This window comes from Macaca thibetana, chromosome 5, assembly GCF_024542745.1.
Source record: "Macaca thibetana thibetana isolate TM-01 chromosome 5, ASM2454274v1, whole genome shotgun sequence".
Classification (NCBI taxonomy): domain Eukaryota; kingdom Metazoa; phylum Chordata; class Mammalia; order Primates; family Cercopithecidae; genus Macaca; species Macaca thibetana.
The window spans coordinates 35187557-35200229 of record NC_065582.1 but is presented as its reverse complement, the minus strand read 5'-3'; the positions used below and the strand labels follow the sequence as shown (position 1 = coordinate 35200229).

Below are 12673 nucleotides of genomic sequence, written 5' to 3'. Positions count from 1 at the left end.
TCACAAGGAAGAGATGGTTCCATTCAGCTCACCTCATGACTAGTGAGGGATAGGGCAAATGGTTCCCTACAGCTCTCTGCTCTGAGCTGCAGTTCTCTCAGAGTCACCAGGTCCCACCACAGGTGTTTGGAGCTAAAAGGTTCTGCTGGGAGAATCCCCAAGCAGCTTTCCTGTCTCCAGCTGCACTTTGGATACCATGCATCTTAGTTGTGTGGCTGTGACTCCTGCTTAGTGATTACGTTCTTGTATAGAATATTGTCACTTTGGGTTGCTGTATTCTCCTGTATTTGTCCTGTATCTCCTAGAGGGCAAAAGCCATAATTGCTATTTCCTTTGTATCTCCCAAAGAGTTAGGTATAACGTTTAGCATAAAATGAGGACTCAATTACTAGTGATGATTGCCCAATTGTAATTAGTAAATTGGGGAAAAGTGGTGGTTTTTAACGGTCAATAAAGGTATCATGTATCTAGTCTTAGGAAACAAAAGGTTTATTGAAATGCACGTTGATAAATTATCATCAGCATAAAACTGTTATGGAGTTTTCAACATGGGGTCTTTTGCTCTTAAAATGAAGTGAAACTTTGTAAGTCCATTGTCCAATAGGAAAAATATTATATCTCTCTGTTCAGATAAAGTCCTTTAAAAAAGTAAATCTCTTTTGAAATGGTCTTTTAAACATCTCCAGCCTGTGAATATATAACAAAACAAAAACCATATTAATAGATATAATTTTCTCCATTTAAAAAGAAGAATTAAATAGGAATGATTTAGGGGTAATAAACAATGAAAATACCTAGGAATTCGAAACTCTAAAATTTTCTCCTATTTTATTAAGTACATACTAAAATATTTGATATAATAAAAATAATTTACCAAAACAAAATAAATGACAAGTGGTCATAACAATGCAAATAAAGTCAATCATTTTATTATTATACATTTAGGAACAAAGTTGAAATGTTGTCTCCTCAAATAAACAATTTTTAAATAACTCTGATGTCAATAATTTGGAAATACAGTCCTAAATGAGTTTTAATGTCCATTGGAGGCTAAATATCTTTAATAGAAGACTTGAAATCAATAAATATAGTAATAGAAAATAGGAAAAAACTTTCAGAGAATTTCTGAAACTTTGTGGGTCAACAGAAATTAGCAGTTAATTTTCTACGAATCATCCTCAGGGTAAAATGAGTCATATTCTGTTTCCACAGGGTGCTCTTGTCTGACCTGTTTGGCTCCCCCCAGGTGGTGTTGCTGTCCTTCTCCAATGGTGAGTCTGTTGAATGGGATTATCTTCATAGTGGTTTTCTTCATGGAATACCACCGGGATTTCCAAGTGGCCCAAATAATTCCATTATCATAACCATTAGGAGTAGATGCTTTTGAGTAAGTGCCACCTAAAACAAGTGGTAGATGTATATATCATTATTCTGGAATCCTTTTACCTCTGCAAGTCTGTGAAGAACTGTCTATTACGAAGTGCATTGTCAGTTACATAAAATTTATAGCGTTATCTGCTAACTAAAAATGTCCCCAAAGATTCCTAAAATCTCAATTTATAATTAAAATAAACATATTATTAAACAGCATCTGTGTTGTGACTCATGGTCACATCCACACTTTAAATTTATTCACTACTAGTAGGACTAGAAGCTCAAAGTTCCCTAATTGGCCTCTTTCTCTAAGCTTATCCATCCTGGACTCCGCTACTGCGAACCATCTTTACTCAGGCAGGTTAGAAGAGAAGAAGCCACCAAATTCCCGATGAGGTCATCTCAGGTTATTTGAAAGCACAATTTTATTGGTTAATTGAGGAGCTTTAGGAAATGGTTCTGGCATGTTATTTTATGTCTCCATTATAAAGTGCAACCTCCGTTGATTTGCCTTCTCCTTGTCCTACAGAAGCAGATCTCGTGTAATTTTGTAAAGGGCTTGTCAGAGCACAGCACTGGCATGAACGACAGCTCTGGCATGGCTCCCCGGGTCACACAGATCAAGCATTTTCCCTTAGAGTTTCTTCTCATTATATGGTTTGTGAGTGCAGAGATAAGTTATGTTTCTCCAATTTAAAAATGTTGTGAAAAACAAACTGTTACTTTAAATAAATTTTGCAAAGTTTCCTAGTTGGTGATTGGCTAGGACATCAGGAGATAAGGTTGCTCATCTCAGTAGATGAGGAGACTATGGTTTGCTACTAGCCTGGAATGGTTTGGAAGACTGGTTTCACTCATTTACCCAGCAGATATGTGTGAGGAAGCCCTACTGATGCTGAACAGGTCTGGTCTGGGTTGTTTGGCTTTCCCCAGGTGGTGTTGCTGTCCTTCTCCAACAGAGAGTCTGTTGAATGTGACTATCTTCTTAGTGGTTTTATTCATGGAATACCATTGGAATTTCCAAATAATGCTATTATTGTAATATGGATCCTTTAGCATCGGTAAGGCTTCCCCACACATAACTGCTGGGTAGATGAGTGAAACCAGTGTTCCAAACCATTCCAGGCTTATAGCAAACCATAGCCTCCTCATCCAACCCCCATCCTAAAATAAGTTTCTACTATCCTCGGACTGGTCTCTTCTTTCAAGCTTTCACAAACCTCTGCCCTTACCAGTATTTGCCTGCTCTTTATTCCGTTCCTCCAAACACCTGCTCACTGTGTGTATCTGACACAAAGCTCATGGGAAGCCAGGTTAATATGTGAACACGCATCCATATAGTAATGTTAATCTATCCAGATCATATATGTGGTATGTCTAAAGGAGATAACACAACCCCACAGTGCCAGCTATGATGGTGATAGTTTCAGGTATAATGCCAAGCTACTGGATATTTTGCAGCAGGTGTATTTCTTTAGGAGGGCTAATTTTACGCATGAACTTGGTATTATTCACTTCCAGTTTCAAAGAACTTAGTTGAAATAAAGAGGCATGATAAAATCCCTACTATCTTTATAAATTATTCTTCATTTCTTTGTATCTATTTATTATTTTTTATGAAAATACTATATATTATACATTAATTTGGAATCTAAGAAAGGAAAACATACCTTGGTAATAAACTCCATTGAGGTGGCCAGCATGACACTTGTTCATCCACCAACCAGATCCATCCTGTTCAGCACAGTTGCCTTCAAACTTATCATTGTCATTGTCCCAGGTACTGAACTGCATGCCATTGTGGGATGTGAAAAACTTGTCGCTAGGATCGTCGCCAAAATCATAGCCATCAAAGGCATCTCCAGCATCTCCACCAGCAAAGTAGGCATATGTTAGGCGGTACTTGTCAGCTTCAGATCCCACCTTGAACGTGGCATAGTCTGCAGTACTGAGAAGAGGGAAATACAACCATTACATGCTGACCCTCCTCAGGGATTTCAGAATTTCCCTCTTTTGTAGGACAGTTCCTTGGAATTTTTGACTTTGTTTCTAAGGCTGAAATGTGCTCATCGAGTAAAGTCTTTTGCAAGTCCGGCAAGAGGCAATGGATATGTGAACCAGTCCACAGCTCATTAATACTACCCGGGATGGGCCAAAAAGCCTTTGAGGCATCTCAGTGAAAACTAATAATTACACTCACTTGAATGCTTTTTTGCTTGTTTCATTCTAAGATCAAATCCAGATGTGTGGATGACTCTAATTTCATATTTCCTACTTTTATTGAAATGTTGTGCATTGCACACACATTATCATAGATCACATAAATTATCTGACGGTGAGTGACCCTTAATTATTGCACTAAACTTGAAGGAGGTACAGTTCCATTAGCCACTCTCACCACCTGAAGCGTTAGGTGCTGCTAAAGGGATTTTCTTTCTCAAATCAGTGTGGTAGTGGCAAGAAGGAGAGCTTCTGAGGGCATTACACAATCAAAGTCTTCCCTGTGTGGTCCAAAGCATGTGAGCTGAGGAGTTAGAGAGATTCTTTCCTGGAAAAAATTGTGCAAGTGGGGCATAATTCTATAGAGTGGAGTAAAAAATGGGCCTTAATGAAGGAACAGAAATTTCCGGAAAATATTTAGCCTCTTTTCTAATCTCCGGTAACTGGGAAATGGAAGGTCCTTTCCTAGAAGGAGGTCTACTGACTATAGCTGGATTAAAAACCAACCAAACAATAAAAAAAAATCCATATGTTTGGAGACAATATATTTCACTATTCCTTAAACATAACAAGAGGGTTGGATGTTTTTCTGCATTTTAATTAGGTAACAATGCTTAAAACCTTCAAATATCTCAAGCAAAAAGAAGCCTCTAGATCACCAAAAGAGCTAGCTGCTTTAATTTTAGGGTAGCTCATGATTTGACAGAATAAATGGCCATTAAGGCGCTGGGAAGTATGAAGAGGCTGTATTTGCTTTTCAATCAGGATAGTTGTTAAGAGGACAGGCTCTAAAGTTAAACTACTTGAGTTCGAATTCTACCTCTACCACTTATCAGCAATGTGACTTTGAGCAAGTTAATCTGTAAAATTGGATTAATAATAATACCTGCTTCATGAAATAGTAATTTAGACTAGATAAAATTATAATTTTATGCTCAGTTTAAAAGTTAAAAGTTCAGTATGCTCAATTTAAAAGTTAAAAATTCAGATTAAAAGTTCAGTAATTAGCTATTATTCTGAACGGTGCCAGGGTAATTAGATTGTACCAAAACACTCAGAATTTACCTTTTTGGATTGCCCAGGAGCCAAACTGACTTCTGGAGAAAATGGTGGCTGGATGTGCTGTTTGCATTTGTCAGGCTGCATTTGCCATTGTCTCTTGACAGTTGGAAAGTGCACATTCCAGACAATCTTTACAATAAAAAGTTAGAAGTCATTTCAAACATTACCTGGTTCTGCCATTCCAGTCTTCCAGTTCCACTCTTAATGCATATGGGATGGCAGACTGTGTGCTTATCAAATGAATCTTCTCATTTCCCAGCCAAAATTCTGTTGTGCCAGTAGGAGACAGATGTCCAAATCCTTCCTTATATTGAATCCAGTTTTTCTTGAAATCCACACTGCCATCAAGTCTCTAATTACACATTTGCATGGGCAAAAGGAGAAAATAGATTATCAATGCATGTAAAGAGAATGCTACCAACATTTTGTCAAAAATATGGAGCATTGGTTCTATCAACTCAAAACTAAGTGACCTTGGCCAAGCTACCTAGGTTTCCTTATCTATCAAATAGGAAAATTGATGCTTACTTTTTAGGGTTGCTGCAAGGATCATGAGAGAGAATATATGAGAAATACTTAAGAGAGTTCCTGGCACATCATAAATTCTAAATTAGTGGTAGTATTGAAAAGATACCTAGATGACTTCAGAACTCTGACTGGATATTACTGATTCTTACACTTATGATGGAACCTATTGCTCAATTGGTGTCTGGCAACTAATGCTTCCACCATTCACTCCCTCTGAGCACCCCCTGTAGGAACAGTTGTAACAGTGGCGGGAGGTAAACAGAGGGTAAAGGAGTCAAGATTCCTAGTGGGTATCAGCAAGTGGCAGATGCAACAAAGGTTCCTTGTCTTGGGGCAGCCCAACTGTGTCCTCTGGTGTGTGAAAGGGTGGTGGTGGTGGCGGGGTGAGGGTGAGGGTGTTAGGCTTCATTGTCTTGTAATGGGCAACCTCAGGTCTTGACCTACCTGACAAAAGAGTTTCCTTGTTTTTCTCTGTCACTGTGGTACTGATTATGTGCCATCATGAATCTACAAAGTCAGTGCCAGCACAATATAGTCGAGCCACAAACTCTGAAACTATACCTCCTAGGTTCAAATGCTGATTCTGTTGCTTATTAGTTAAGTGGTCTTGGGCAAGTTATTTAACTTTGTGTGCCTCAGTTTCCTTTTCTGTAAATAGGAGTAACGGAAGTACCTTCCTCTTAGGGCTATTGCAAGGATTAAATGAGCTAGTGTTCACAAGGTGCTTAGAAAAGTATCTGCCATATGGCAGAAACAATGTAGGCACTTATTAAATACACATGGTGAGGAAAAAATTACCTTCTGTAACACAGTCCATCCATTTCCAGACCCATCAATTTCACAGTAGACTAAGAATTGCTGGTTAGCTTTCAGAGGTTTGATAAAGTAAAGCCCGCTCTGTTTAGCTCCCTTATTAGCAATGTCTTGACAATCTGGAGAAGGAGAATTGACTTTTACTGTGGTTTGAAATGTAAGTAAGACTGTGCCAGCCTTGAAAAATAGTCTTTAACATGTAGTAAACTATTCATTTTCCAAGAATAATTTTCTTTCTTTTCACATCACCATTCCTTTTAAACTCTTTTTTAGCTATTCAAGAAAGGTCTAGACAACTGAAATTCTTAAACTTAATGGGTAGCCGCTTTCTAAACTATTCCTATACATTCTAGTACATACTCTCTCCTTTACGTTATTTACTTTGATGAACCTAATCCCAATATAACCTTCATCAGTTACCTTTCCCAGTGATATCATGGATTTGCACCGTGTCTTTGCAAGGTTCCTGGCACTGTTCTTCAAGCTGGGCCACCTTCTGTTTCAGGTTAACAATCTTTTGATTATTTGTATTATATATTTCCTGCAAAAATCTACAAACAAAAACATAAGATAACAAAAATAAGAAGACAAAAATAAGTATTCCTTTCAGAAGAGTAATTTTGTATTTTCTTTGGAAACTGCTAACTAAATATTTTCTCAAGAATTACTTTCTGATAAATTATTCCATTCTTGGGGAAAATGTAAAATTATATCACTAAATTAAGATGAATTAAAATTATAAACTTTTTGAAAAAAAAACAAAAACAAAAATCAATCAAAACAGGAATACAATGTGAACCTGAATCTTTTCACTTAGAATGGGGCATATTGTTTCAACTCCAAACACAAAGAACAAAGTCCTTGTCAATAAACAAATGTCATTGATACTTTGCTTTTTACTTTATGCATAAAGGGCAGCAGATAGCAACTGTGATGAGACTGGTTAATAGGAACACCCCCTTTTGCTTTAGAAGCAGGAAAGGCTCAGTTCAGTAATTCACATGTGCTGAAGTAGTATACCTTTCGCATGTGGATCTATTGAGGTTATACTTACAAGCTTCAATCTAAAATATAACTTACACAGGGAAAGGATCTGGAACGTTATTGTATGTAAAATAAAACAACAGATACTTCCCCTTTCTTCTTTAGTGTTTCTGGTTACATAGCTTTGAAAATGGACTGGGGGAAGTAAAAATCCTACTTTTGTAGTTACTTACAGGGTGGCTTGTAAATATTCAAAAATGATAAAAAAAAAAAACTGTCTACAATGCATAAACTGTTCTTTCTTTGAAGTAAAAAAGGGTAGACAAATTATTTGTCCACGTTTTCCCTCTACTTTGTCTTAGGCAATTTCTGTACAATAACCTCCTTCAACTTCAATGATGGACAATAACAATGCAAGTAATAATAATAACAATAATAACAAGGGCCCTCTGATAGCAAAAAGAGGAGGAATCTTTCCTGGGCCATTCTCCCTAGCTACTATTTATCCCAATTTCTCAAGCTGCTTTGAGAAAAATTTAGAAAAAAAAATTGGGGAAAAATATTAAAACTGTATCTGAAACCTTGTGTTCAGAAAGTTTATGAGTCCCTGAGAAGCTGTTAACAGAGACATTCACTTCCAGACGAAGGGAAGAGACTGTGCAGGTTCATTCTGCAATGATCAACATGAGCTTTGCAATGTTTGCTACACTTAGTCTCTTAAGACAAGTTTCTTCCTGCTCCACCTTCAATATAATTGACTTTAGGAGCCCAAATCCTTACTATGCCTCTGCTTCCTGATTTTTTTTAACCATCAATTTGTCAACATTTTTATAAAAAGGATTTGTTTTCAGCACCCAAATTCCTATGAGGTTGATTTTATGTTGTAAGATAAATGGGGGATGGGGAAAAATTTTTTGATAAATATGGTCAAACTAGCATTTGAAGACATCTAGAACTTCTTTCTCCAATGTGATTATTAATTAGCAATTATAACCCAGTATAATTTATATTGCACTAAAAACTTCTATCTCCACTATGTTCAACATAATCAGGCATAATGCCACTGGGATATTATAAATGGGGAAAACACATTAAAAATTACTTTTACTCAAGTATGGAATATTAAATAAAAATTAAATCAGTCTTGCAGAGTAAATTGAAACAAAAATCCTTACCGAATACTTTGGTCATGTGTTAAAATCAATGCTTCATATTTCATAATTTCTTCTAACATTTTCCTGGACTTCAGAGTAGCAGTGTCTATCGTATCTGTAATATAGGATCAGAGACATAAAAATCCTTAAGCAAATAGAACAACTAAAACAACAGCAAAAGAACTTCGCAGATTATTATTCTTATTTTTTGGTGAGTAGTCTTTATTTTCTCACTTGGTTTTGATGATTCATCAGGATTATAACTGAGTTGGATTGCTTTTATCAGCTCTTTGACTTCTGATGTTTTGTTTTCAACTTGATGTAAGATGTCTTCCAAAGACTGTAGATCCTTGTCTACTTCGGTTTGATAAGTAGACAGGAAATCTGCAATGCCACAGGTAGTTGGACAATAACTACCCTGAAAATACAACAGTGATTAAAAATGTTGACAGATGCTACACTTAAAATCTATTAAGAAAAATAGGTAAAACCTAGACTATGTTTTTAAAAAGTTGCAAGTGCCAGATGATATTTATGAGGGAATTATTTCTATTCCTCTGCCCCTCTCCAGTTTACACACAAAGGGAGAAACATAAAAACTACTTACGAATCTTTCATCTAAGATGCAGCAGTTGTCTCTGGTAGCAACATACTAAAAGAGAAAAAAATACAGAAATTTCACTAGTTTATTATCTGCTTTATTTTCCAGCTCTCCATTTAAAACGTTTTGTGAAGAGCACACTTACTGCCACACATGTTGAAGAGAGAAATAAAAGAGCATAGAAGTAGAGAATTAAATTCCGGGGCTGCAAGGACCAACTCATGATGTCTGGGTGCTCGGAGCTCCGAGCCTTGTAGCGTCAGCACTGTCACCTCTCAGGCTCCAATTGTCCCTTTATGTAAGCTCCTGGGACAGCCAGGACTGCAAGTGGCTGGAGCTGATCACGGGACCTCCTTACCAGAAGGGTGGGGAGGTCTTTCCCGTTCCTTTTTCCTCATCCTGGCCCGCAATCTATACTGTCAGGTTCCCAGATTTTGCACAGAGGTTGAAGCTCCTCCTTTTTGGCCCAGCTCAAGTTTTTTTCTCTGATCCAAAATTACCTGCAAAGGCTAGTGAAGCATTATCCATTGCTGTGAGGAGGAGGGCAGTCCTGGAGGCTGTGTGGTGCAACTTCTTCCAGTACATGGCTGAGAGCAAACAGATCTGACCTCGAACTGGGCAAACCCAGTCTATCTTTAAGATGGAGCCTGCTGCCATCACCCAAATTACTGAAAGAACTTTCTCAGTCTAGGGATCAGTTAACAGTATTATTTTTAACCCGTGGCTGTGACAGGAGGAGACTGACTTCCCCATGTCCCAGTACACTATTCCCAGGAACGAATGACCCAGGAAATACACTCCTGTCCCTCTGTGTTGACCATGTTCATAGGCTCTCAGTTTTTAGGGAGCTTTTGAGCTCAATCTTCCCTTTGTCTGAAGATGGGCATGGCACCCCATCTGCCACAGAGAGAAAAGAGCCAGGAGCCCACTTCATTGTTCCTGTGGTTCCATCAAGTTATCTCAGAGGAGAGAAAAATCCACCTCCCTTGTATCTGAGGAGAGTAGAGGCATAGTTGAAGGAAGAGGGTCAAAATGAGATGCTGGAGAGGGGCTATCATCTCTGTTGGACCCTTACAGTGTCCTTGTGTTTGGGAAAACATATCTGACATCACTGCCTATTGAGACTTATCATTGTGGATTGCACTATTATTAATGTCTCTATTTTTGGTTATCCTTCATTTCTTCCTCTGGAACCAAGCTTATTATAAGTTTTGATGAAATACATTAGTGGGAGAAATTCCTCCAGTTTGAAAGAAATACTAATACTTTAATGTTTAATTTTGTCTTTACAAAGGAATATTTATGTGACTCAAAAACAAAGATAAATGTTCACATTCAGTAAATAATCAATAATTATAACAAAATGAACACATCAAAACCAGATTTGTTGCTTTTTCTCTCCTCCTTAATATATCCCTCTCTGACTTAGCAGTTATTGTCAATCATATCACCATACCACCAGCCAATTAAGTCTCACAATCTTTCTCATCCATCTTTTTTACTCAGCTGATCAGTTGTCAATCATGTCAGTTGAATTAAACATTAAAGTGTTGGTATTCTTTCAAACAGCTCTACCTCAGATAGTATTTGTAGCAACCTTATATTACATGTATACATGCTGTATCCACTGCATTAGATTGTAAATTGATTTCTATGGCTACGGTGTCTAACGCATATAGCTATACTTAACATAGTTGTAGTTAAAAGTCAGTAACTATGTAATGACTTGAATCAGTTGCCTCTGTGAAGAAGTATGGGATGCAGAGGTGGAGGACAGGGTTGGAAAAAAGGTTTCATTTTTCTCTGTAAACATTCTATATTTAGAATTTTGAATGTATATAAATATTATCTACTAAAATATATATATAATCAAAACATGTAATTATTGACCATTCACAAAGATTTACATAGTACACTGATAATCACATCTTGCTAACTTTTTAATATGATTTGAATATGAAAGGTAAGTCAGGCATTGCCTTTGCCTTTAAGAAGTGTATAGCTCAATTGGGGAATGTACAAATAAATAGTTGTTAAGAGCTCTGGAGTCCATCTCCCTAGGTTTGAATCCCATCTTTACAATTTACTGACCATGTGATTCAGTACAAATTACTCAATATCCTTGAGTTCTATTATCCATGTTAGTAAAAGAGAGATAATACTTATGATATGGTATTTACTTAATAGGGCTATTACTAAGATTTAGTGGGATAATGTGTTGATCACATTGCCCAATTCTTGGTAAGTGTTAGTAAATGTTTGTAAGGTTTATGAATTACCAAATGTATTTGGTATACAATCTATATAAATAGGAAACTCATTTATTAGAGCCATTATTGGTAGATTTGGTTCATGGGGAAAAAGCTTTGTTGTTCCAGCTACAGAAAGTTATTTTTAATAAAAAATCTGTTGCAACTAACTGCAGTCTCATTCTGTAAGACTCTCCAGAGAAGAAAGCACCTGGTCATTTAGTTTAGGAAATTCCATTCAAATTGATTTTATCAATCAAAGATCAAATGATAATATAAATGGATTGCATGCCTTATGAGAAGGTATACTTCCTATCAGTAAGAATGTTCAAACAAAGTGTCTTTAGACAGAGCATGTCTTTGTGGTTCTTTTTGCTGAAGACCATAAGATATTAGTTTGTCGAATTTAGGGTAACAGTTCACGCAGCCACAGGTTGGGTTTTGAGCTCCTTAACATCATAAAGTTTCATTGATTGTATTAATATATATAATATTCACAAAGTTGAAAAACATTTAAATTGAACACATTAGAAATTCTATCTTATCCCATTTGAGAAGTGGAATACTTGTATTACCGGCTTTTAACTGACTTGTATTGGAATCTAGATGTGTTATCACAATTTTAGAGAAAGTAATTTCCTTTTACTACAATCTCAAGTCCTAAATCCAAATCATATAAGACAAGATACTTGCTCTCTGAGAAAAAAAAAAAAAGGGTCAACATTGATTTAGCGGTCTACATTGGCCCTGCATTCAATCTAGTATCACTTAGGTTTATTAAATTTTAACTAGTTTTTTCATGTTTGAGCCAATTTTTTCTTTGAAAAATGATAAATGATTGATGAATTCCAGGAATGAAGAATATTTCTTAAATCACAGTTCTTCTACTTCCAGGTATGTTTTTTTGAGATAATAGCATAGGTAGTATTTAAGCCAAAATAATCATTTAATGTAATTCTGAGGTCAATGGGCTTGTTTATTGAAATAATTATGTCCCAAATTCCCTATCATCCAACTGTTTGTGTTCTGATTTGAAAACACAAATCTACAGCCAACAGTCTTCATGTATATTGATAATTTACTCTGTGAGTCAAGTCTGTTACGTTCATCTTTGCTCCAAAATCATTTGCTGAATTTAAATTTGATTATGTAGAAGACTTCTTGACCTGGTGACAAATGATATAGGCCCCAAGGAATAATAGGAAAGAGCTACCAATTTTGAGAATCTTCTTTATGCTAGATATTATGTGGTAGTATAGTTGTTGTGGTTGTCATGTATATTCTCTCATTTAATCCTCACCACAAGCCTAGGAAGTAGATATAATTACCTGTATCTTATAATGAAAAAAGAAAGGCCTAGAGATGTTGTGTAACATATGCAGGGTCCATGTACCAGAACAGCAACTCAAACCCATGGGGCCCAATGCCTGTGCTTTTAACAGTGAATCTTAATATAACCATGAAACACTTCTTAATTTAAAATAATACACAGATACAAGGTGTTATGAGACTCAAAGTTATTCACTGATAGAATGGATTTTAAAGATGTGTGTATGCATCTATATAAGTGTATGCATGTTTATTTGAACACATATTTACATCTATCTATCAACTTATCTATCTTCTTCTCAGGGTTAGAGACAAGATTCTGTGAATGATCTTTTACAGTCTTCGAGTATTTCTCAAAC

At 36.4% G+C, this 12673-nt stretch overlaps 1 protein-coding gene across 2 annotated transcripts; it reads right to left on the bottom strand.

Moving 5' to 3' along the window:
* Positions 1-468: 468 nt before the first annotated feature.
* FGG (fibrinogen gamma chain) lies at positions 469-9153 on the bottom strand. 2 transcript variants are annotated; one of them, XM_050791291.1, is made up of 10 exons: positions 8882-9153; positions 8743-8787; positions 8370-8553; positions 8157-8250; positions 6418-6548; positions 5983-6116; positions 4824-5008; positions 3045-3322; positions 1229-1398; positions 469-687 (listed from the first exon to the last, which is right to left on the bottom strand). In XM_050791291.1, the coding sequence occupies exons 1-10, from the start codon at positions 8957-8959 to the stop codon at positions 673-675; spliced, it is 1314 nt and encodes a 437-aa protein (XP_050647248.1). In that variant the 5' UTR covers positions 8960-9153; the 3' UTR covers positions 469-672. The 2 variants fall into 2 exon arrangements, with proteins under 2 accessions (XP_050647248.1, XP_050647246.1); XM_050791289.1 differs by having other exon boundaries at positions 658-1398.
* Positions 9154-12673: the final 3520 nt, after the last annotated feature.

Bases quoted from the DNA above. Each gene is read 5' to 3' on its own strand.
- FGG (XM_050791289.1), bottom strand. From the start codon at position 8,959: ATGAGTTGGTCCTTGCAGCCCCGGAATTTAATTCTCTACTTCTATGCT. The intron at 8,788-8,881 runs GTAAGTGTGCTC...TTTCTCTTTTAG, and splicing joins TCTCTTCAACATGTGTGGCA to TATGTTGCTACCAGAGACAA. The intron at 1,399-3,044 runs GTATGTTTTCCT...CACTTGTTTTAG, and splicing joins CAATGGAGTTTATTACCAAG to GTGGCACTTACTCAAAAGCA.